At 35.7% G+C, this 24,530-nt stretch overlaps 1 protein-coding gene across 3 annotated transcripts in view; it reads left to right on the top strand.

Annotated features, from left to right (window-relative positions):
• IFT80 (intraflagellar transport 80) overlaps positions 1–24,530 on the top strand; it is a 147,354-nt gene that overhangs the window by 17,917 nt on the left and 104,907 nt on the right. For all 3 annotated transcript variants that reach the window (XM_057545810.1, XM_057545808.1, XM_057545809.1), the window contains 5 exons: positions 7,216–7,326; positions 8,857–8,925; positions 19,719–19,828; positions 23,114–23,203; positions 24,186–24,323. In XM_057545810.1, coding sequence (XP_057401793.1) covers positions 8,898–8,925; positions 19,719–19,828; positions 23,114–23,203; positions 24,186–24,323 — 366 coding nt within the window. In that variant the 5' untranslated portion in view covers positions 7,216–7,326; positions 8,857–8,897. The remainder of the gene's footprint in view (positions 1–7,215; positions 7,327–8,856; positions 8,926–19,718; positions 19,829–23,113; positions 23,204–24,185; positions 24,324–24,530) is intronic.

The following is a 24,530-nucleotide window of genomic DNA, read 5'->3' as shown; positions in this document are numbered from 1 at the left end:
TAGCCTCCTTTAATCTGGAGCAACCCCTCAGTCTTTCTTTTATGATCTCCACTGTTTTGAAGAATACAGGCCTGTTATTTTTACAGAATGTCCTTCAATTCATGTTTGTCTGATGTTTCTTCATGATTAAATCCAGTTATACATTTTTAGCAGCAGTACTCAGGGCATCAGATTGGAAGATTCATGATGCTGGTTTGACCCATTATTGGTGACTTTAACTTTGATTATTTTGAAAGGTTGTGTTCACTAAATTAATCTAGTGTAAAGTTAATGTTTTTCCCTTTTAATAAATAATTTCTGAAAGGATACTTTCAGACTATATAAAAATATTCTCTTCCTCCTCAGATTTCCTCCCACTGTCTTGGCATCTATTGATGACTCTTGGCTGAATCATTTATTACTAAGATTGTTGCCAAATGGTGATTTTTTTTTAACTCCATAATTTCTTTTATATTGATTTGTTGGTATTTTACTGCAAGGAAGAGCCTTCTGTCTCCTGCCCATTTATTTATTTGTTTACTTAGATTAGACTCATAAATTCTTATTTTATATCTTGAGCATCCTATTACTACCATTTAAAATTTTTGATGTTACAATTGTCCCAGGTTTGGCCAGTGGGAGCTCCGTGAAGCCAGCTCAAATGAATTTTCTTTTTACCTGGGGGGTATGTTTCCTCTTCATCTTTTGAGCACTTCTTTGCCGGCACAAGATGTTCCAGGCTCATTTTGTACTTTCCCAGTCCCAGCTTCCAAATCAGCTGTTTCTCCAAGGAGACTTGTTCTTTTCTGGGTGCTTAATGGTATTTAAAAGCCAAGATGAGTGTGCCAGGTGTGCTCATTTCAATGGGATGTGTTTACTTCAAGGCCTTTTCACAGGACAGAGCTAAGAAATACGAATAGAAATGTGTATTAAAATATACATATCTACAGCAATTTCTTCCTCCCTCCCTTCCTCCCTCTCTTCCTTTGCTTCCTTCCCCTTTCTCCTTTCCTTCCCTTCCATGATAAAAACCATGAGTTCATTCTGATACCGCCAATTCTAATTCAGCACCACAGGGTTAATTCTAGTCTTTTTTCCCCATACTTGGAAACAGTGAGGAAACTTGGCTCCCACTATTGTCAATATATTTACTTACTTGTTTAATTCTACAATACACAGTAGGTTGTTTCAGAATTGCTAATCCATACTATTGCAAAAAAAAATAGAGTTTAATATTCTACTGTTTTTATCTTTACACTGAGGATATAGAGTCAAAGTCTTGTGTTCAAAGTTACTTGGCATTTCCCCCCTACTAGTGTTGTTGCTATTCATTTAAAATATAGTTAAGTGTATTTATTTCTGTTTGTTTTCCACTTAAGGTCTCCTCTCCCCATCCTTGTTGATTTGATTATTTTTTAAATATGTAAAACATTACATGGATGGTTCCACAATGTCAAAACTATATAAAAAAATATACTCAGAGCAATGTCACTACTCCTACCCACCCAATCCTATACATCCTATTTCTATTTATTCCCTGTATGTAACCAATCCCTTTGGTTCTGGTTTATCCTTTCTTGTTTCTTTTAGCAAAAAGAAACAGATACATGTATATTTTCTCATTTCACCTTTTTTTAATTACATAGAAGGTGGCATACCATATATTTTCTTTTTTCTTTTCTTTTTTTTTTTTTTTACTTTATTTTTGGCTGTGTTGGGTCTTTGTTGCTGCACGTGGGCTTTCTCTAGTTGCAGCGAGCGCGAGCTATTCTTCGTTGTGGTCCGCGGGCTTCTCATGGTGGCTTCTCTTGTTGCAGAGCACGGGCTCTAGGCCCGCAGGTTTCAGTAGTTGCAGCATGTGGGCTCAGCAGTTGCAGCATGCGGGCCGTAGAGGACGCGGGCTTCAGTAGTTGCAGGGCGTGGGCTCAGTAGTTGCGGTGCTTGGTCTCTAGGGCATACGGGCTTCAGTAGCTGTGACGCTCAGTAGTTGTGGTGCACAGGCTTAGTTGCTCTCTGGCGCGTGGGATCTTCCCGGACCAGGGATTGAACCCGTGTCCCCTGCATTGGCAGGTGGATTCTTAACCACTGCGCCACCAGGGACGTCTACCATATATTTTCTTTTCATTTTCCTTTTTTTTTTTTAATTTAAATTTATTTATTTATTTATTTTTATTTTTGGCTGTGTTGGGTCTTCGTTTCTATGCGAGGGCTTTCTCTAGTTGCGGCGAGTGGGGGCCACTCTTCATCGCGGTGCGCGGGCCTCTCACTGTCGCGGCCTCTCTTGTTGCGGAGCACAGGCTCCAGACGCGCAGGGTCAGTAGTTGTGGCTCACGGGCCTAGTTGCTCCACGGCATGTGGGATCTTCCCAGACCAGGGCTCGAACCCGTGTCCCCTGCATTGGCAGGCAGATTCTCAACCACTGCGCCACCAGGGAAGCCCTCATTTTCCTTTTTAAAGTCAATAGTGTATGAAGATTGACCTTTATCTGGTGAATATGGACAATAAATATAGTTAGTCTTGATAATTTCTGTTATCTGAGTGTTTCCCTGATTTATTAAGACTACTTAGGTACACTTAACTAAAGAATAGTTGTTTGGGTCTCTATTTCACATTGGCTTTAGGTAAAATACTTTCTGATAGGGAAGAAAGTCTAAAGTAAGACAAATATCATTTAAAGATAAATTTGCAAGATTAAAAGTGGGAAAAAATATTATGACTCTTGAGAAACTATAGTGTTTACTTTTATTTTTAGGTTTACTACAAAAACAAACAAACAAATAAGGTAACATAACATGCCACAACTAGATGTAGGAAGAAGAGAGAACCAAAGCAGGGTAGTTGAGTATTTTCTCTTAGGCTGGGATGAGGAATATCTGGGATCTTGTGAAAGTGAAGGCAAAGGATGATAGTTCAAAGAAAAGAAGTAGAAGAGTAAGACAAGAAACAGAATCCAGAAATGTTCAAAAAAACAGAAAAAGAAATGTTCAAAAAAAAAAGAAAGTGGATGCTATTGAAAGGTGGTCGGTCAAGGGGTTTCTTGCCAGATAAATGTCTGAGATCATTTTATGTATCAATGCTGTATTCTCTGTTAATCAAATACTATAAAAAAGTATTATTCTGGTTTAAAAAATATATAATATAAGATCCACCCTCTTAATAAATTTTTAAGTATACAGTGCAATATTTAATAATTTAATATAATTTTTGTATAAACACAATATTGTATAACAGATCTCTAGGACTTTTTCATTTTGTATGATGTTAACCCAGTACTTAAAAATTTCTTTTTCAAAATTTAGTTCTTTGCCTAAGAGGTTCCCTCTTCTAGTTGGCACCAACTCTCTTCTCTTGATTTTTCTCCCCCAAGGCTGGCAAAAATGGTTACGGCTTTTGAGTTTGTTCATCACTCCTCCAGTGTTCCCTTTGTCATACCCCGCCCATCTTCTGTGTTAGTGGTAACTTTCAAAAAGATCCATGGGATTTGGGGGCAGGTCCTGAAATACATAAAGCAGACTTTTGCAAAGTATTTTGTCTCACCAATAATTCTCTCTTCAACATTATTACTTCTTTTTGAATATTTAATGCAGCTGTATCCTACTTTTTAGAGGAGATATTTCTTTCTTTGACAATGTATTGCAAGATTTACATTTAAAAAAGAATGATTTAAAATGCATTAGGGGAGCTGCTATGTAAAGGAATTCTGGTATAAAATCTTTTGTAAAGCCAGTAAACACTCCTTAAATTATATTTAGTCAAAGTTGAATTTTTTTATACATTGTATTAGATATCTTAAAGTAATCATCATATTCTCTTATTAGTTAATATGTACATTTAAAATCCCACTTTAAAAACAATTTATGTGTTCATTTCTTTCTGTCAGAAGTTAGTGGTTACCGATCTCTGGCTTTTTGCAACCATCTGCCAAAACATTTCTGCTATTAAGCAGTCTGCAAAAGTGCTCATGTGACCTTTTTCCTAGCACCCTATTTCAAGCCTTCTCATGTTTCCATAGACATTTCTTAAGGCATTTCTAACTTTAAGAAATGTGTTTCATGTAATTTTAATCTACTTACTCTGTTCTTTTTCCCTTTTATAACATTTTCCTCTTTTTAGTTTAATTTATCTTTTATTTAATAATAAGAGATGAATTTTATACCCTAGGATTTAAATATCCATGTTTTTTACCCAAATCATCCATTGTTTAATCAATGAATTGTATCAATAAGAGAATAAATGTAATCAAATGTATCGATTATATTCTCTTCCTGACCCCACCCCTAGCAAATGATTGGAAATAAATTATTTGCTTTCTAGTTTTGGTCTAGCATTTTTAAAAGGTTATAGAAAAGCTGGAGAGAAGAAGAACCAAAATAGTTAAAAGGATAACTGTGTTTTTTTAAAATTTTTGATATATGTAGTTTTATATTTATGCTTTACTCTGGGGGTGCTAGTCAAGCAATTTGTAACAATCAGACAAACTACAAAGACCAAAGATTTATTGAGTGTCAAATCTATGCAAAGAGTTGGCCTTAGTTGTCCCAGTATGTGTCTTCTGTGAGATCATGGGAAGCAAGAATAATTTCAGCACTTGTCAGAAAGTCAGTATTAGATATTTTAGGATAAGAAATATCGGTGATCAAAAATACATAAAATTTCTAAAATACAAAGAAAAGAGAAGAAATTTTCGGACCCTTCATTTCAGGTTCAAGAGCCATTTGGTTAATCTCTTTGGTGATAGATTCATTCATTACATGCAACAATTTAGTATGTGGATATTTTGTGCTAGGCAATATGCTAACATTTAGTGAAACAGATTTGGATGAAGTAAATAATGGCCACTCACTATATGTCATCTTTATAGTTTCCTCTTTTGAGATTTTTTTCCCCCTTGTATTTTCTTTCTAAAGCAATGCATTAAAAAAAGTATATCCAAATTAATTTTAAGTTAATATCATAAAGAACGTAATAGCACAGTTGAATTCAAAGTAATCTTGTTACATTGAAAAATAACCCAGAGGTAAATATAAAATTAAAAGGAAGATATGAGGAAAAGTAGATGGCACTAGTGGGTGGTTAGATGAAGGAAAGGGGTGGTTTATTGATGAGGGCCTAGAAAATGAATGATGGGAAAAGACAGCTCTCAGATTAAATGAGAAAGAAAAGAATGTCAAAGTAGTCCTTTTTTTTTTTAAGTTGCTAAGTATGGTTACTGAGTTGGTAAATTTAACAAATGCTGCTTACGTAAAGCACTATTGCAAATAAAAATATGACTAAGACATGGCCTTCTGAAAAGAATCACAGTCCAATAAAAAAATGCTGCAACAGAGCTACAAATATTGTGCAATGTGTGTAAAAAGAGAGAGTGACTTTATTGATGGGAATAGGTTGGTGGTCAGTGAAATAGCCACAGGGTGCTAAGTGTAAAATATTTTAAAGCCATCTGTATTAGAGCTCTTCAGAAAATGTTTTAAAGCCATCTAAAGCATCTGACTTATTAAATATATATTTTTAATGGATTGTTAATATTCATCCAGAACCTTGAAAAGCCATAAGTTAAAAATGAATTCAAACAAAATAAATCCTCTGAGGCAAAATTTGATTAGGCAAGCCACATTATTCTTTTACTACAAAAAATATATACCTTTTTTTTGATTTGGGGAAAAGTTTCTAATTTTACTGTACAGTTGTCCCTCTGTATCCAAGGGGGTTTGGTTCCAGGACCCCTGTAGATACTAAAATCCACAGATGCTCAAGTCCCGTATATAAAATGGCATAGTATTTGCACATAACCTACACACATCCTCCCACATACTTTAAATCATCTCTAGACTACTTATAATACCTAATACAGTATAAATGTTGTGTAAATAGTTGTAAGTACAATGTAAATGCTATGTAAATAGTTGCTGGTACAGGGTAAATTCAAGTTCTGCTTTTGGAGCTTTCTGGTTTTTTGTTTTTATTTATTTATGTATTTTTTTAATCAGTTGGTTGAGTCCAAGAATGCAGAACCCTTGGATGTGGAGGACCAACTGTACTTAATTATTTTATTACAAACTATATATTATTAGACTTCATGATCATTCAAAACCACACTGATTATTTTTTTGGCTTCCTGTAGCACTTATTCTTTGTACAGTTGATTTGTTCCCTTGACATTTCTTATATAGTTTGCTTAGGTCCTTTAAAGTTGTAAGCCTTTTGCTGTTTGCCTATATATGTGTGAACTTTTTGAGAGCAGCAACCAAGTAACTTGCTTCTTTTTGTCTACCTGGTGCCTGGTACAGTGTAAAATCAAATAAGGCAAGAATTTGAAAATTTGGGATTATCAGTTATTAAATTAGTTAAACAAGGAGGCCTTTAGACTTGAGGTGACTCTTATGCTGTATACCTATGCAAACCAAAATCTAAGCCTGTAAATGAATGCTTCAAGATTATGAAATTGAAACCTAAGGACAGCCAATCACAAACAGCCAACTAGGCTTTAAGTTGTAGTCAATCAATAGTATCCTTACTTTACTTCTGCCTTTTCTCTGTAGAAGTCTCTCCCTGAGCTCCTGTCAGTGGAGCGTTCCTAACCACTTAAAGTTTGGCACTGCTGGATTGCAATTGATTTCTGCACAAAGTCCAGTTTTTGTTTTTGTTTTTGTTTTTTTTGCCAGCGTGGCTTTTGGAATTTTAGTTCCCCAACCAGGGATTGAACCTGGGCCCCCAACAGTGGAAGAGAGGAGCCCTAACCAGTGGACCACCAGGGAATTCCCCAAAACTCAATATTTTTTAATATGCCTCAGTTTATCTTTTAACACCATTTAACTATCTTGGTTCCTCTCCTCTACACCTTTCCTAACTTTTCTATAGCCTGTTTTTAAGAAAAAAAAAAAAAAAAAAAAAAAGCAAGACTGCAAAGTTCTGCTTAAATAGAAGGCTTTCTTGACATTCCTCTTAGCCCCCTTTGGCCATATCCCAGCAGAATTTTATTGTCCCTCTGAACTATCATAGTATCATATATATATTTCTGTCACACCACTTGTTTCAAGGTTTTATGATTTTGTTTTTGTGCCTGTTTTCCAATGGATTTGAGTGTCCCTTGAGAGTAAGAATAATTATATTATTTGCCCTGGTATCTCCGATGCCTAGCACTATGCTAACTAGTCTACTAGTAGATACTCAACAGATGTTTGTTGATTGGATAAATTAATTTAATAAAATAGATTTCTCAAGTTTAATTTCTTTTAGGCAAATTTCATCTGATTTCTAAGTTAGGAAGAGTGGAAAAAAGTGTGGAAGCTCACTGTGGAGCAGTACTTGCTGGGCGATGGAATTATGAAGGAACAGCATTAGTTACAGGTAGGTTATCTGCAAAAATGACATTTAAAATGAAATTTTTAAAGAAAAATTTCCAAAGGAACAGAATATTTTCATTTAGCAATAGTGTCTTTCATTCTCTAATAGCAAATAATTGGCACAGTATTGATCTAGACTGCTATATAATGTTATCATTCAGAGTGTCATATTAGTTTTCCTATATGGCTTATGAAGAATGTTCTGTCAAGAAGGTTTTGGAATGGTCAAGTGTGGGGTAAATAAAACTTTTAATTCTTTAAAATTCTAAAATTCAAAATATTCTCATTTAACTTTACCCCCCTTCCATCTCTTTTCTATCTCCTGCCCTACTGCAGGGATTCTCATCTTCACCTATTATATTAGTTATCTATTATTGCATAACAAGTTATCCCAAAAGTTAGTGACTTAAGATAGTAAACATGTATTATCTCACAGTTTCTGTGAGACAGGGAACAGTTCAGTTGGGTGGTTCTGTCTCAGAATCAAGAAGTTGGATGGGGCTGCAGTTATATGAAGCCCCACTGGGGCTGGAGGATCTGCTTCCAAGATGGCTCACTCACATGGCTGTTGGCAAGAGGTCTTACTTCCTCTGTGACTGTTGTAGGAAGCCTTACTTAGTTCCTTACAACATGGGCCTCTCCATAGGGCTGCTTGAGTGTTCTAACAACATGACAGCTGGAGCTTCTCCCTGAGTGAGTGATCCAAGAGAGAGCAAGACGGAAGACACAATATATTTTATGACCCACTGTTGGAAGTCATACTCCATCATTTCCACCATATTCTATTAGAAGCAAGTCACTAAGTATAGACCAAACTGAAGGAGAAAGGAGAGAGAAGTTAAGCTTCACTTCTTAAAAGAAGGAGTAACAAAGAATTTGTGGATATATTTTAAAACCACCACACCTATCCCCTGGGCCTTCTGTAGGACTTTTATCAGTGAGTTTCTCTTCTCTTGCCTGTTTTTTCGACTTCTCCTTTTCCAGTGTTTTTTTTTCTTTCCCCCCTTTTTTTTTTCCAGCATATAAATGTGTTCAGATGTCATTCATCTTGAAAATTGAGAAAAAAGAAATAAAAATCCCTCCTTTAACAAATAACTCTAGCTACACCTTCCTCTTTCTTTCTTTCCCATCAGGCAAACTGTTCAAAAGAGTAGTTTATTACTTCACTCCATTCAGTCCCCAACTCATTGGAATTTGGCTGTAACTCTTCTAATTACACTGAAAACACTTTTCTTAGAATTCTAGGATGGAGACGTCAGTGAAAATGAAAGCATTATTTGAATAATATACTCATAAGTCTTCTAAGATTAAAGGAAAAAAATAATTTTGTCATTGAAGTCAGGCTACTTCGATAAAATCGTTTCAAAGTAATTTCAGTTAAATTTTATATTTAGGAAGCAGTGATATCTAAGTAGAGTAACTCGTGTCTGAATTTTAAATGTGCATTAGTGTAGATACTGCTGATTTTTATATGTAAATTTAATGTTTGCATTTATTTCCTATAGATAAAAAATCAATTCTTTTCTCTTTACAGTTGGAGAAGATGGACAAATAAAAATCTGGTCAAAGACTGGAATGCTAAGATCAACTTTAGCTCAGCAAGGTATGTATTATAATCAATTAAATGTCTTTGCATTTTCCTGTAAAAATAGTCTAATATAGTTAGTCTAATATAGTTCCTCAGGCTGATTTTGGTCAGGTTCAAAACCTGAAATCTCTTATTTCTATTTACACTTTTTCCTCTTACTTTCATGTAGCCTGATGGGCCATGGTAACTGTGTTGTTTGAGCCAAGAAATATAAGACACACTCAAACGCTTTTTCTTTGTTAGTGAATCTATATAAATGGAGTTATAGGCTAATGATTCTTTTTAAAATAATTCTGAAGCATCATGAGCATATCCTATCTAGAACAGGATTGGGTATCTAGTTAAGTAAATAATAATAATAGAAAACACTGAGTATCTCCTTACTTAAAAAGTTCTAATTACATCATAATAATAGCACCCTTTCTAAAATATGTTGTACATCTATACTAATGGAGGGGAACAGATACTGTTATGATCCAAAACTTGGTAAACTACAACTACTTAGAGCAGCAGCTTGGTTTTCCATGTTCATTGGGAAGAAGTGCCCATAAAGTCACTCCAGTGGTCATACCTGTTGGGATTTAAATTACATATGATTTTTTTCCATGTAGCACATTTATTTTCCAAATTAGGTTTACTTAGGAACAATAAAGCAGTTTTAATGTTGTCCTGAGCCCATATCAGCTGATCTTCAGAGACAGGTTGCCAAAAAGTTTGCAGATTATTCTTCAGAAGTATATGATAAAGTCATTTTGTGAAGCATCTCTAACAACTGACTTCCAAAAATTTCCAGATTTCATTTTTTAAATCATGTTTACTCTTAGAATATGTTAAAATAGTTACATTTCTTTAGCTACACATCAACCAAATGTTAGCAAAGGTAACCATAAGTAATAGGTAATGGTTATCTCCTGAGGTTAAATCTTTGGTACAGATGATCTCCAAATAGAATATTTATCCGTGAGTGGAAAATTTAGAGTTCATAGAAACATTCATCAGTAAATTTGTTAGGGAAAGATGTCAATTTATTGTTGCTGTAGTAATAAAGTATACCTTTAGAAAATAAATTTTATTTTAATCTTCTAGTAAGCATGGGCATTTACTTTTGGCTTTATGATTTTTGTTAGAGCTAATTATTTGGCATTCTTACCTTATGATGTCTGACTTATGAGCAACTACACAATTCGTTTAGAGATCATCACCACCCCCTTGGAGGTGGGGCTGCAGTTCTTTTCAGCTGTTGCTGCTACTGAGACATGTCCTTTTTTCCTTTCTTTTCTCTTTTGCTAAATATGTTATCTATAGAAGACACAGATCTTCAGAGAAATTTTGAAAGCTTATCTCATTACCCATTATAATAATCTGAATTCTTGCCTAAGATCCTTCACCACTGTCCCCCTACGGCTCCTTCTCTTTCTTTAAATTCTTCCCAATCATCTCCTTCCCTTTTATTACCCCTTGGATCTACCGTTTTGGACTTTACAAAGTCTAAAGTTGAAACTTAGAATAAGTTGTTTAACATAAACATTGTTAATCATAGAGGGTAGATGACATAGTGCTGTTGGTTCAGTACTATAGTTTACGTGTATAATGGGTCTGGAAACCAGATTGCTACTTATTTTACTCTTACAGAGAAAATGCATTTAGAATTCCCAAACATGCAGAGGCAGTTTGGAAGCCCAATATATTCATAAATTAAGGACTTTTTATACATCAGAAGTCACAATCAGATGGCCCGTGGGCTGAATCTGCCCCACTAGCATGGTGCAGGCCCAACATTAAAAATTAGGATATTTTACATACATATTTGGATTTCTGGTGTCTTGAAAAATTGGAAGAACTGGCAACATTAAGTCTGCTTTCCAGAACAAATACAATCAGCTGGAGTTAGGAGTGGCTGCTCCATTTTTAGTTGGATTTTAAGCTTCTTTTATTTTTCTTACACTCTACATACTTCACTCATTTATATTACATGGTAGAACACAACATAAATCTCTGAAGGGATTTGAGTTTGCAACTCATATTTTCAATAATAGTGATCATAAAATTTTGATTGTTAGTATGTGCCTTGCAGGGAGCACTTACATCTTTTTAAGTATTAATTTTTAATAGATACTACATTCACATGGTTCAGAATTTAAAGCATAAAGAAGGGTATAAAGTTATCTATTAAATACTACCCATGTCTCTCATATTACCCCTGTCTTCCAGCCACCCAGCAAACATTCCCAGAGGCAACTGGTGTTACCATTTTCTTGTGTAGGAAATTTGGTTTTATATGTTCTTTTTTTTTTCCTTTTATAAACAAGTGGTTGCATATTGTATCTACTATAATATGCTCCTTGCTTTTTTTCACTTGAATTGTGAACTGTCTTGGAGGTGGTTTCATATCAGTGAATTAAAATCTTCTTCAAGTTGTTTTCCAAAGTGAATATACCATTTTACATTCCCAGTAGAAATATATGAAGGTTCCAATTTCTTCAAATCTTCAACACTTGTTACTGTCTTTTTTATTACAATCATCCTAGTGACTGTAAAGTGGTATCTCACTGTAGTTTTGATTTGCATTTCCCTGATGACTAATGATATTGAGCCTCTTTTCATGTGCTTTTTGGCCATTTGTAGGTCTTCTTTGGAGAAATATCTGTTAAAATCCTTTGCACATTTTTTAATTGGGTTGTCTTTTTATTGTTGAGTTGTAAGAGTTCTTTATATATATTCTGGTTAATAGACTTATTGGATATATGATTTGCAACTTAGATATGCAACTTCCCAATTCTGTGGGTTTCCTTTTCATTTTCTTGATGATAGCTTTTGAAGCACAAAAGTTTTGATGATATTCAGTTTATCTATTTTTTTCTTCGATTGTTTCTACTTTTGGTGTTATATCTAAGAAACTATTGCCTAATCCAAAGTCATGGAGACTTGCATCTATATTTTCTTCTAAGAGTTTTATAGTTTTAGTGCTTACGCTAAATGTATGATCTTTTTTTGGTCTATGATCGATTTTGAGTTAGTTTTTGTGTATAGTATTTATTTTGGAGAGGGATGGGTGGTGCTCTTTTTTATTTTTTCTTCCTCTCAAATAGATGGATAAATAGGATTTTCTTAAAAGCTAAATTACATATTATGTCTTATAAGATAGGTAATTTTATTATGTATTCATTGGATCATGTAATGGTATTTTACATCAACATTCCAAATAGCTGTAATTTCCTTAACATCAAATGGCTGTGAAACTGCTGATAATTTTTATCCTATTTGAATCTTATTCTTCTCACTCAAGGTTTATGTTAATTATGAGATTAATGAACAAAACTTAATTAGGTAGATTTTATTTTAGTTAACTTATTGGTATTTCAACTGAATAATCTGATATCTTTTTCTATATTAAGAATTATAAATTCACTATAGAACTATGCTTTTAATTTTTGAATTTTTTAAAATTAATTAATGTTTGGTTGTGTTGGGTCTTTGTTGCTACACACGGGCTTTCTCTAGTTGCGGGGTGTGGAGGCTACTCTTTTTTGTGGTGCGCAGGCTTCTCATTGCGGTGGCTTCTCTTGTTGTGGAGCACGGGCTGTAGGCGCACGGACTTCAGTAGTTGTGGCACATGGACCCAGCAGTTGTGGCTCGTGGGCTGTAGAGCGCAGGCTCAATAGTTGTGGTGCACAGCCTTAGTTGCTCCACGGCATGTGGGATCTTCCCAGACCAGGGCTCGAACCCGTGTCCCCTGCATTGGCAGGCGGATTCTTAACCGCTGTGCCGCTAGGGAAGTCCCTAATTTTTGAATTTTTGATCATAGTTGCCACCCACACTTTCCTAATAAGGCATAGATAGACTTCGCCTGTTTTATCTGTGGGAAAAATCATTAGAGAAGTTAAGTTATAATGACATTAACCCTGAAGGAAAAATCCCTAGTTATTTATAAGGTTTGATTTATTATAGGCTACAAGTTTCAAGGGTGATTATAAATCTGACCTACTGAGAGCTAAATGCTAAAGGTTCAAGTAAAAAGACCAAGGGAGGTAGAGGTGGGGGACTCCTGGCTTCTTTGAGGAGAAAAGCTGTAAATTTTGGCACAAAAATGAAATAACGTAAGCCTGAATTACTGTAAGACTCAGAATTATGTAAACAATGTTGAAAGCATCCTGTGATTTTTACTACATGTTTATGTTAATTGTACTTATTCCTTGATGAGTAGAAAAATTCCCAAATTCATTTCTTGATGATTGGAGGCAGATATAAAGATAGAAAAGTCATGGTCATCACCTTCTCTTCTAATACAGAAAAAGCATTAATCTTGCTTTTTTTGGGGGGGTGGGGCAGGGGGTGGAATTTGACTTTGTTTAAAAACGATTCTTACTGGTGCCTATCAGGAATTATTTTTCCTTATTAGAGAAAAATAATGTGTAAGCTGAGGATAATCATAATGAAGCCCTATCTTGCGTTACATTGTATTATAGGTTAAAATTGGAAGAGAGTAATACTGCAAACCTTTAAGGACATTTCCCTTATACTATATTCAAATAGAAGAAGGAGATGACAAAACATGGAACCTGTTTATAATGAATTTGGTAAAGGAAATATAAATAACTGTAACACAAGGCAGAATGTGCTCGTTTCTTTAAGGCATTGTGGGAGGATAGGAAAGCAGAAATGAATGCTTTGAGGGGAGAGAAAGTATCAGAAAGGCTTCCTGGCAAATACTGCAGCATCTTTTAATTAGGCTTCGAAGGATAAAGAAATTAGGAAGGATAAAGAAATGGGCTTGTTGGCAATGAAGTGGAGCTATGGAAGAAATTAGATGATCAGAGGCACAGAGGCAGAATGGTGTGAGGTGTGGAAGTCAGGTGAGCAACCCCCTTGGGCCAGGGTGTAGGCTCTGTGAGGGATGGTACTGCCAGAGGGACCAAGACACTGATATTCGCAGATGCTAAATGAAGGGGGTTGGAGTTTATTCTATACGCATATAAAATCTTTTAAAAAAATGAGTAGGAGAGTAAGAGATAAAGTCTGCCTTTTTAGGAAGATTACCTTAGCAGTAATATGTAAGATAAATTAGAAGAGCTAGAGGTTAAATTGGGGTCGCTGGTATGGAGGTTACTGAAATATTCTATGCTATTGTGCAGTAAGGCTTGAACAGAGTCAGTGATGAGAGTAGTTGAAAAAAGTGAATAGTTCTCAGTGGCTAAGAGGAATGGATAATCCTGTAAGAGGTGAAGAATTCAGAGGAAGAAGAAGTGAGGGGATATGTGTGGAGGGATGATATATAAATATGTAGAGTTTGAAGTTCTGGCATGTCTTTGGGGCAAGTGGAAATGTGTTAGAGCTCAGAGGTAAAGGCTGAAATATTATTGTGAGTGTCAGTTACAGAAAGGTGAAAGGTGAAGCTATGGAGGAAGTTGAGATCCCCAAGGGAGAGGTGACTGAGGCTAGAAACTAAAGAAACAAATGCCTTCATTTCAGCTTTTTTCTCTGTATTGACCCAGTGACATACACAACCAAAAAGTTGTTTTTTTGAGGAATAAATCCCACTCGATATCACTTATTTGTTAATACATGTCCCTACAAATAGAATGAAAGGGAGATAATTCTTTGTTTTTGAATACTTAATGATTTGGCAACCAAAAAACTTGAGTGTCTACTCCCATGCACATCACAATAACAAATGGTTGCTTATTGCATTACAAAGTAGTAGTGGTAGTAGCTAACAGGTCGTGCTTATAGAGCGCCAAACTCTGCTCTAAGTTCTTTACTTATACTCACAAGGTGTAGACCTATACTGCACTCAAGGCAAAGGTAGCTAATGCTTCATTGTAATAGTGAGAGTTTGTTTCAAAAGCATTCTTAAAAGCATGCAAAAACAACATTTTTTAGGGGATACCTTTTAGTATGAATGTGAAAAACATGGTATATTTGACCATGTACTTCCTTAAAACAATTGAAATACATTTTTGTCTCCTTTTCTGTGGTTTAAAATGCCTTCAACAAGTTGAAAGAATTTAGATAATTTGTTTTACAGAGAGATAAGGGTCTGACATTTAACACAACCCCAGGTGCGTGTGGTTTCTTAAAAAATGTCAAAAAGGTCACATGATCTTAGTGTACAAAGTCAGAAAAACAAGATCTTTTTGAGTGTCTTAACTGAAATGGAGCATAAATAAAAATTCCCAATATAAAAAACAAGAAATTAATGATTATAAAACTACTTTTGTTTTTTGTCCATTTTTGTTAATAAAGAAATTAATAACATCTTATTATATAATTTGCTAAACTTTTTGTTGTAAAGTTTTTTAACCTGAAGGCTATATTATTATTTCCATACTGACTTTGCAAAGTGAAGTGTAGCATTGGGAGTAATTCAGTGCTTTAATAAATACGTTTTTTTTTAAAAATTTTATTTATTTATTTATTTTACTTTTATTTATGGCTGTGTTGCGTCTTCGTTTCTGTGCGAGGGCTTTCTCTAGTTGCCGCAAGCGGGGGCCACTCTTCATCGCGGTGCGCAGGCCTCTCACTATCGCGGCCTCTCCCGCTGCGGAGCACAGGCTCCAGATGCACAGGCTCAGCAATTGTGGCTCACGGGCCTAGTCGCTCTGTGGCATGTGGGATCTTCCCAGACCAGGGCTCGAACCCGTGTCCCCTGCATTGGCAGGCAGACTCCCAACCACTGCGCCACCAGGGAAGCCCAATAAATATGTTTTTAAAAAACATTTTAAATATTAAAGATTTGTTTCAAATGCTAGTGAGATGGATTTTTTATAATATAAATCATTTTCTCTGCGAAGCTAATTCATCCACTTTCAATATGGCCTTCTCCAGAACCACCCAAATCAGAAGTTGTATAGCGTTAAAAACATATATACAGGAGTTTCACACTTAACATTTTATTATAAATATAAAGAATGAATATAAGGAAGAGTTCTCTTCTTTTTTTTTTTTAACTTCTTTTTTTAAAAAAAATTATTTATTTATTTATTTATGGCTGTATTGGGTGTTCGTTTCTGTGCGAGGGCTTTCTCTAGTTGTGGCAAGTGGGGGCCACTCTTCATCGCGGTGCGCGGGCCTCTCACTATCGCGGCCTTTCTTTTTTTTTTTTTTTTTTTTTAATTTTATTTATTTATATTTATTTATGGCTGTGTTGAGTCTTCGTTTCTGTGCGAGGGCTTTCTCTAATTGCGGCAAGCGGGGGCCACTCATCGCGGTGCGCGGGCTGCTCGCTATCGCGGCCTCTCTTGTTGCGGAGCACAGGCTCCAGACGCGCAAGCTCAGTAATTGTGGCTCACGGGCCCAGCTGCTCCGCGGCATGTGGGATCTTCCCAGACCAGGCTCGAACCCGTGTCCCCTGCATTGGCAGGCGGATTCTCAACCACTGCACCACTAGGGAAGCCCTCGCGGCCTTTCTTGTTGCGGAGCATAGGCTCCAGACGCGCAGGCTCAGTAATTGTGGCTCACGGGCTTAGTTGCTCCGCGGCATGTGGGATCCTCCCAGACCAGGGCTCGAACCCGTGTCCCCTGCATTGGCAGACAGATTCTCAACCACTGCGCCACCAGGGAAGCCCTCTTAGTTCTTGATGTTGTATTCATTTATTTATTCATTCATTCATTTATTTATTTATTATTTTTGGCTGCATCGGGTCTTCATTGCTGCACATGGGCTTTCTCTAGTTGTAGTGAGCAGGGGCTACTCTTTGTTGCGGTGCACAGGCTTCTTATTGCGGTGGCTTCTCTTGTTGTGGAGCATGGGCTCTAGGTGCGCGGGCCTCAGTAGTTGTGGCACGCGGGTTCAGTAGTTGTGACTCATGGGCTCTCGAGCGCAGGCTCAGTAGTTGTGGTGCATAGGCTTATTTGCCTCGCGGCATGTGGGAATCTTCCTGGACCAGGGTTCGAACCCGTGTCCCCTGCACTGGCAGGCGGATTCTTAACCACTGTGCCACCAGGGAAGTCCGTTATATTCATTTTGAATATTGGTGGTTAGGAAGCTGGAACTTCCTTAGCTATTGATCTTATTTAGGATTGCTTATTTATCATAAGTAACTCTATGTTTGTTTTTTGATTGAAAGAATGTGGTTTAAAACCACATGCTGTAACAAAGGAATTACTTAAATTTACCTCTATAAGCCTATTTCGTTTTATTCTATAAATTACTATACCTGTTTCTTTCACAGCATTATTGTTTAAAAAATTGTTTTATAAGCAGGAAATGAATAATCTCCATGTCCTAACAGGAGAGATAAGTATTCTGAAGATTTATAAGGTTTATAAACAAGGAAATGGTGACACAGTTGACTTAATGGGGCCACAAACTCAATGTGAAAGAGGACATAAGAGTCCCTAACTCCTCATCCTATACCCCAAACCATGCCTTTTACCACAACTAAAGGACTAGAGTCACATCCTGTATAACTCAATGGGAGCTGTGTTTACTGAATTATTTCCTTGGGGGTAGATGTTTGTCATAGTTCTGTATACACTCAGGAAAGTGTTATTTTACTGAGTGTATTCATGAAGATTTGATAGTCTATAATTAAAATACATAAATTTACTTTTTTTGCACAATACTTACAACTATAATAATGGAAATAAAGAAGGCACCTATAATTCTACCACTGTATCAAATAAGCTTTCCTCTCTTGTTCCCTTACTGTCCTCACCAAGAATCACGTTTGGAATACCTGAAATTTTGATTTACATTTTCTGGGGAGTTTATTAAACTTGAACTCTGTTCATTTGGAGATTTACTTTGAAGCCCAGGTCAGCTCCTGGCTACTCCCAGAGAATGTTTCAAGAGAATATACTTACTAAGTGTAGAAGAAGTACCCTCTGAGGTCAGCCATCTCATTGGTCATCTGTAGGTTCCTCTGATACAGGACAATCCTAGATGTCACCGACTGAACAGGATGTTTAGACCCAATATAATATCTAACCTACACCATGAAAGGAATGCTTCAGGCGTTTTTTGAACTAGGTCTAAATCAGACTTTCTAAGTCCTGTAAACCACTGAGACTTGCTCACAGTTGAATTACGTTCTGGTTGGGAAAAAAATGGCACTAAAGGAGTAGGGTGCCACTTAAACACAGCATTTATCTTTCTGAAATTTACTCCTTGTTGATTACTGATTACTCCCTGTTGATTAGCATCAGTTGGGTTTTCCATTTAAATAAACAAATCTTACTGATTGCTTATAAATCCTCAGATTCAGATTTCATTTTACTGAGAATGTAAATTACTGAAAGATTCAGTCAATCATTCACATAAAGTCAACTGCTACAATAGTCTGACTTAGGAATCCTAGACAATTTTTAAAAGCTTTGTTTTATAAATATAAATAGGTTAATATTTCATAGATTAATTGTATAAACTTGATTCACTTCCCTAATGAACAGGTTCTAATGAATAGGTAACTGGGTCAGACAGTGGAGCACAGATAATTTAATGCTCTCAATTGATATGATATTCATTATTTATTTATTTATTTAAAAAATTTAAAAAAAAATTTTAATTTATTTTTTTAAAGATTTATTTTGTTTGTTTTTAATTTTCCCCATTTTTATTGAAGTATAATTCATGTACAGTGAAATGACAGCTCTTTTTTTTAAAATAAATTTACTTATTTATTTATTTTTGGCTGCGTTGGATCTTAGTTGCAGCATGCAGGATCTTTTTTTAGTTGCGGCATGCGGACTTCTTAGTTGCAGCATGAATGCGGGATCTAGTTACCCAACCAGGGATCAAACTCGGGCCCCCTGCATTGGGAGCACGGAGTCTTACCCACTGGACCACCAGGGAAGTCCCCAGGATAATGTCTCTTAAGAAGCCAACAAAGAAATATTCTCCAAACCAATGATAATAAAGAAGTCCAAATTTAGTTGAGGTGTACCTTTTTACCAGTTGGTTCCCAGGAGAGTTGGCTTAGTCAACCACAAGATGAAGGCACAGAAGCAAAAGTCGAATGTTGCTGCTGGAGCACACTGCTAGGGAACGAAGACTCAAGTGTTGACCAATCAGTGTTGAATGATCTTGGTGGGGCCGCTGCAGTGTTTTCACCGTTGCTGGTAAAGGGTCTTACCCTGGCAGGAAGCTAATGCCCCAGGATCTTCAGAGACCTATTTTGATGAACAGAGTCGCCTTGCTGAGGCCAGACATTCTCAGATAGTCCTCACGATTCTGGATATTTATAGTCTAAATGTCCCCTCGCCATAGTTGCTTATTCATTTGTTCTTACTGATTAGCCGCCAGTGGTGCCCCTCAGCAGCTGAGCTACAGAGTGCTTCATCAGCAGCCTCAGATGTCCATGATGATCTCCTGATGCAACACCTTCACTCTTATAGCAAAACAGCTTTCCTTATAAAAACAACTTCATTCTTAGATCAAAACAACTTCATTTTGTCGTGAACGAGTGGATTTGAAATCATATCAAACCACTACACAGGAGTTGTTGATGATGGGAAATGATAAATCATGACTTTTCTGATACCTCTTTATATCTTAACATAATGAAGTATATTTATTTTACATATTTCCATAGCACACTCTCGAAGTCCTAAAAGCTCCGTGTTTTCTCAGCAAGCTCAAAATTAGTAAAAAATATAGTTTATCAGTTAGTTGCTCACAGTAGATTTTCAACAGTCAATCTTAACCTGGTCTATGTTTCAGTATCAGGCTATATACTGCAGTTTGGATGGGCCATTGAATAGGAGGAAATGACACCCCAAATTGTTTTTTTGATTTTCCTAACAATCTCCCTTTTATAAAGCATAATAATGAAAGTTCATCAGGTTTTTTTTTCTTTTCCTTTTTACAGGAACACCAGTGTATTCAGTAGCATGGGGCCCTGATTCAGAAAAGGTTCTTTACACAGCAGGCAAACAGCTGATCATTAAACCTCTTCAACCAAATGCTAAAGTTTTACAGGTACTTCTCAGGCATTTGTAAATTGTTATTGGGATCTGCCAGACTGCTAAGTGAGAGGTCACTTTCTTAGGAGTCCCTTTTTTCTGGGTGGTCTTGTTGCAGTTGAGGCTCTTAAGTGTGTGGTTTTATCAGCCTTTGTTACAGAACAGGGAATATCTGGTTATGTTTCCAATGAGGTTCACTTCCCCCTTTTTCCAACTCACATTATACCAGTAAGTCATAAATGTGTTCTGAGTTACTAAATTATCACATGGTTTGGCATAATAGCCATCTTTAAATTTAACAGAGTCAACCTAACATGTATAGATTTGAGACAAAACAGGACTAAATCATAAAACTTTAAGAGGTTGTTTAGACTGTATTTTTTATCATCACCTCTAGCGTCTTCCTCCTCCTCCTCCTCCTCCTCATTGTCTGTTCAGTACCCTTGAGCTTTCTCTAAGACCCTAGAATTCTTTTAGTATTTTTAGAGTGGAGGGGGAGTCAATGTAATGTTTAGAACAATTGGGTATATATAATTTTACCAATTATAGGGAAGCAAAACAATAGTGGCAGTTAAGACAGGTCAGGCGAGGACAAATTAATGAAAAACCTTTAAGCCTATATCCAGGATTTTGATGTTTGATTTCAGTGCAAAGAGGCAGAATCATTTTCTTCATATTTTGATAATGACACAGTGTAGTGTGGGTAATAAGATTACAGGCTTTGGAGTTAGTCACCTGGGTTCAAATGTTCACTTACTTTTATATGTGACTTTAGGCAAGTTATAAAATATCTTAGAGCCTCAAGTTCTCATCTGTTAGATGTGATGCTAATACCTACTTGATAGGAATGTTGTGAGGATTAAGTGAGTTAAATTGCAAAGTGCATGGGACAGTGCATATAATCAAAATATTGAGTGCACACAATGAAGAGTAGTTGTTGTTGATATTGCGGTGTCATTATATCATCTCTACCTTTTAGTCAGCCCTTAATAAATTAGAGCCATGGAAGCCAGTTAAAAGGTATAGAATGACCACGTCCTGGGTAAGGGATTTGGTGCTGGAGATTGACTGGCTACAGCAGGTATAAAAAGTGTTTTAAGAAGAAGCATTAGGTTTAACAGTGAGTAGATGTAGAATTTGGAGAGGAAGGTTATAGAAATGGCTTTGAGATTCCTATTAATCACTTCTATGTAGATTATGCTATACATATTCCACACAGTCATCATGCATTTACATTTTTACTACATGCAGAACACTCTGCTAAGAACTGTGGAACAATAGAAAGAGAAGAATTTGGGCAAAAGGAATAAGCTAGGAAACAGGACTGGCTCTGACTGCCTTTAGTCAAAGTCCTTCTAATACCACTTATATTCTGAAAATGTGCTTTGAAATAATACAGCAAAAGCAGGCCAGATGAATCTTTTAGTTTATAGTTATGTGATTTGTTAAGATACCTGTAATTAGGCATATGTAAGTAAAACTCAGTAAGATGCTTAAATCACCATTGATAAATTATCATTTTGTGGCTCGGTAAAACCTTTGGCCCAGGAGGTAGTGGAGGGAAAGAAAAGTATCCATTGCCAAAATTCAGCTAGAGTGGAGAAGGGGTTAAAGTATAATCAGTAACTTCGTGCAAATCTTCTATTCCTTTTGGAAAACTAAAGCTGCCGCAATTCTCCTTGGGCATAAACACATACTCAAATTTGGATTATTCACAAAAAAGAATGCTTATTTAATTCTTGCTTGTAGAATACAGTTCAAAAGTATATATCTCATTTCCCTTAAGAGCTTTAGGGACTCTTCTACAGACCCAGAACTTGGTTTCATAATGAGGAGACTTCTGTTTATTTGGTCATTCAGTGGGAATGTAGTGCATACTTATTATATCCTAGGTGCTGTGCTGGGGTGTAAGGTATTCAAAGTGAAACAGAACATAGTTCCTGCCTTCTGTGAGGAACTCATGATTCAAAGGAATTTTACAAAATGCCTAATACATTAAGAAATAATTGAAAACTATCTATGCATTATATGTAATATGTGAATGTTTGTAATGTATAATTGATATCCTAAATTATAGTATAAGGAAAATTTAAACCATATTTTGTTCCTAACTTTTGAATATGGAAAATATTATTTTTGTAGTTTTAAAATGAAACTCTTGAGAATCTCTGCATGTGTTTATCTCTATATATCTATATTTTGTTATTTTTGTCTTTGCAGTTTATTTTAGGACATTGGATTAATTTAGCAGTAAATTGTGAAAATTATTGCTTTATCAAAACATTCGTTTTTGACAGAGTATATTTTTATGTACCTTGAATAAAACAAGCTATGAATTATTGCTTATTCTTAGGGCTTATTTGACCCTAATTTGATGTTTTTTTCTGTATACATTAAGAATAATAGATTTTCCCAGGAAGACTCTGTAGAGAGAAAACCCTTAAAATCAGTCACTCTTTGAAACAAAGTTAGTTGGTTCAGACATTAAAATGTACCTTATAGTCTTCAAGAAAAATTAATTCTTTTTCAGTTATATTATTCTGCTTAAACCTAGTGAAAGATTAATGGCTTTTAATTATGTGTGTGGTTAATAGCTAAATGAGCACATAAATTATATTTAAGATCAAGAAGACATCCACGCTTAACTTCTAGATTGCCAATTTTTGGGTGACTTAGATATATACACAAATATGTATGCATTCTATATATGTGTAGAGTATATATCTGTGGGAAACCTTTTGTTAGATGGTAAATGCAGCAGAATTTTCTCAGAGTAGTTAGTGACTACTCCAGGGACATGAAGGTAAAGAGAATGAAGCTTAGGGGAATGTACAGAAGAGAATGAAGAGAGTCCTAAAGAGGATGTTCATGTAGTAGAAGCTTTTTTAAAAAATAAAAGAATTAGTAAACAAGAATGAAGGCAGTATCAGTGATGGGATCAACTGTGCAAAGGGAGCAAAATTTGGATTCAAGTAAGTTTTGGAGTACATAACATATTCATTCCATTATTATCACACAGATTTCAAGCTTGGAATAGTTCTACAGCAAGTGATTTTCCATCTGGAGTCCAGGCAATTGAGGAAATTGATAAGGATGTGAGTTATATAGTGGATGTCATAGTGCAAGGTGCTTTTCATTAGTTTAAATTGGAAATGAAACAAGCATAATGGTTATGAAAGGAAGATAGGAGTCTTCTCCAAGAAGAGGACAAGAGAATCATTAGAAAGAGGCAAAATACCTTTTCTTATTTAAAAAACTTTTCAGTGCTCTTGAAGTTATAATAAATATTTTTTTCTCATAGTGGAAAGCTCATGATGGCATTATTTTAAAAGTAGACTGGAACTCAGTCAATGATTTAATTTTATCTGCTGGCGAAGACTGTAAATATAAGGTATGTAAAGTTTGAATAATGTTTGAATTTATCACCTGGTTGAAAGAATCGAATTTCCGTGAAAAGTATTTAGCATATAAGAGTATTCTTTTAGTCCTTCTCTTTAGCCATATCTTTTAACTCTAATAATTTAGCAAATTGTTATTTTATAATTTTCAGTGGCATTTTGAAGTGTTGCCTTTCTAATTTGGCCTATTTCATTGACCTATAGAATTTTTTTTTAATTTACCATTTTAACCATTTTTAAAAAAATATTTATTTATTTGGTCACACGGGGTCTTAGTTGTGGCAGGCAGGCTCCATAGTTATGGCTTGCGAACTCTTAGTTGCGGCATGCATGTGGGATCTAGTTCCCTGACCAGGGATCAAACCCGGGCCCCCTGCATTGAGAGCGTGGAGTCTTATCCACTGCACCACCAGGGAAGTCCCTGACCTATAGAATTTGATTTAATGAGTAGCAACATGAAAACAACTCCTAGTTTTAGTGACTCTTTAAATCAATTTAAGTTTTAAAAAGTCAATTTAACTGGTTTATTAATCATTAATCAGCTTCAGACCAAAGTAATTTGTGAGGGAGAATAAGATTTAAGTTAACTATAGTTAGAGGGAATTTACTGAAATAAATACTTTCAGGGAAAGTTGATAGAGCACTTACTGGACAAAAAAATTTAAGCAAAAAACTGAACATCTCAAAACTTTATTATTAAATTTAAAATGGGCAGTTTTTATGATTAATTAAAGAGTTAGTAAAATCTGAAATTATCATAATGATACCATAACATTTTTGGGGAAGATATTTAGGTTTCCAGGAATACAGCTTCCCTACCCCCACCTTGCCTTGTTGGATAGTAAAGACATGTAATTGCTAATATTATAAAGTGATGACTTCTAAATCTTTACTTGATACTTTACTAGAAGCTACAAACTTGTTTGTAATAACGTGGTGACTTATAAAAGATTTTTTTGAATTTGCTTTTTGCAGGTATGGGATAGCTACGGCCGCCCTCTGTACAGTTCACAACCTCATGAGCATCCTATTACCTCAGTTGCCTGGGCTCCAGATGGAGAATTATTTGCTGTTGGATCATTTCATACTTTACGCTTGTGTGATAAAACTGGGGTAAGTTATAGTGGTAAGCAATCACAGATGTGCTGTCATAGTGCACAACACACCTGGTTCTCAATCTTTAAAAAACATTTTCAGTGATGCATTTGACTGCATCTTTCTGGTTTGTCTTCTTAATATACTGGTTCAATCAATTCCAGATTTATGGGACCATACAAGCTCTTTAAGTTCAATCTGAAGATTGGGTATGTTCTCTACTAT

This window comes from Balaenoptera acutorostrata, chromosome 4 (genome assembly GCF_949987535.1).
Source record: "Balaenoptera acutorostrata chromosome 4, mBalAcu1.1, whole genome shotgun sequence".
Lineage (NCBI taxonomy): Eukaryota > Metazoa > Chordata > Mammalia > Artiodactyla > Balaenopteridae > Balaenoptera > Balaenoptera acutorostrata.
Note: the sequence above shows the minus strand (reverse complement) of the source record. Positions and strands in the feature narration are given on the sequence as shown.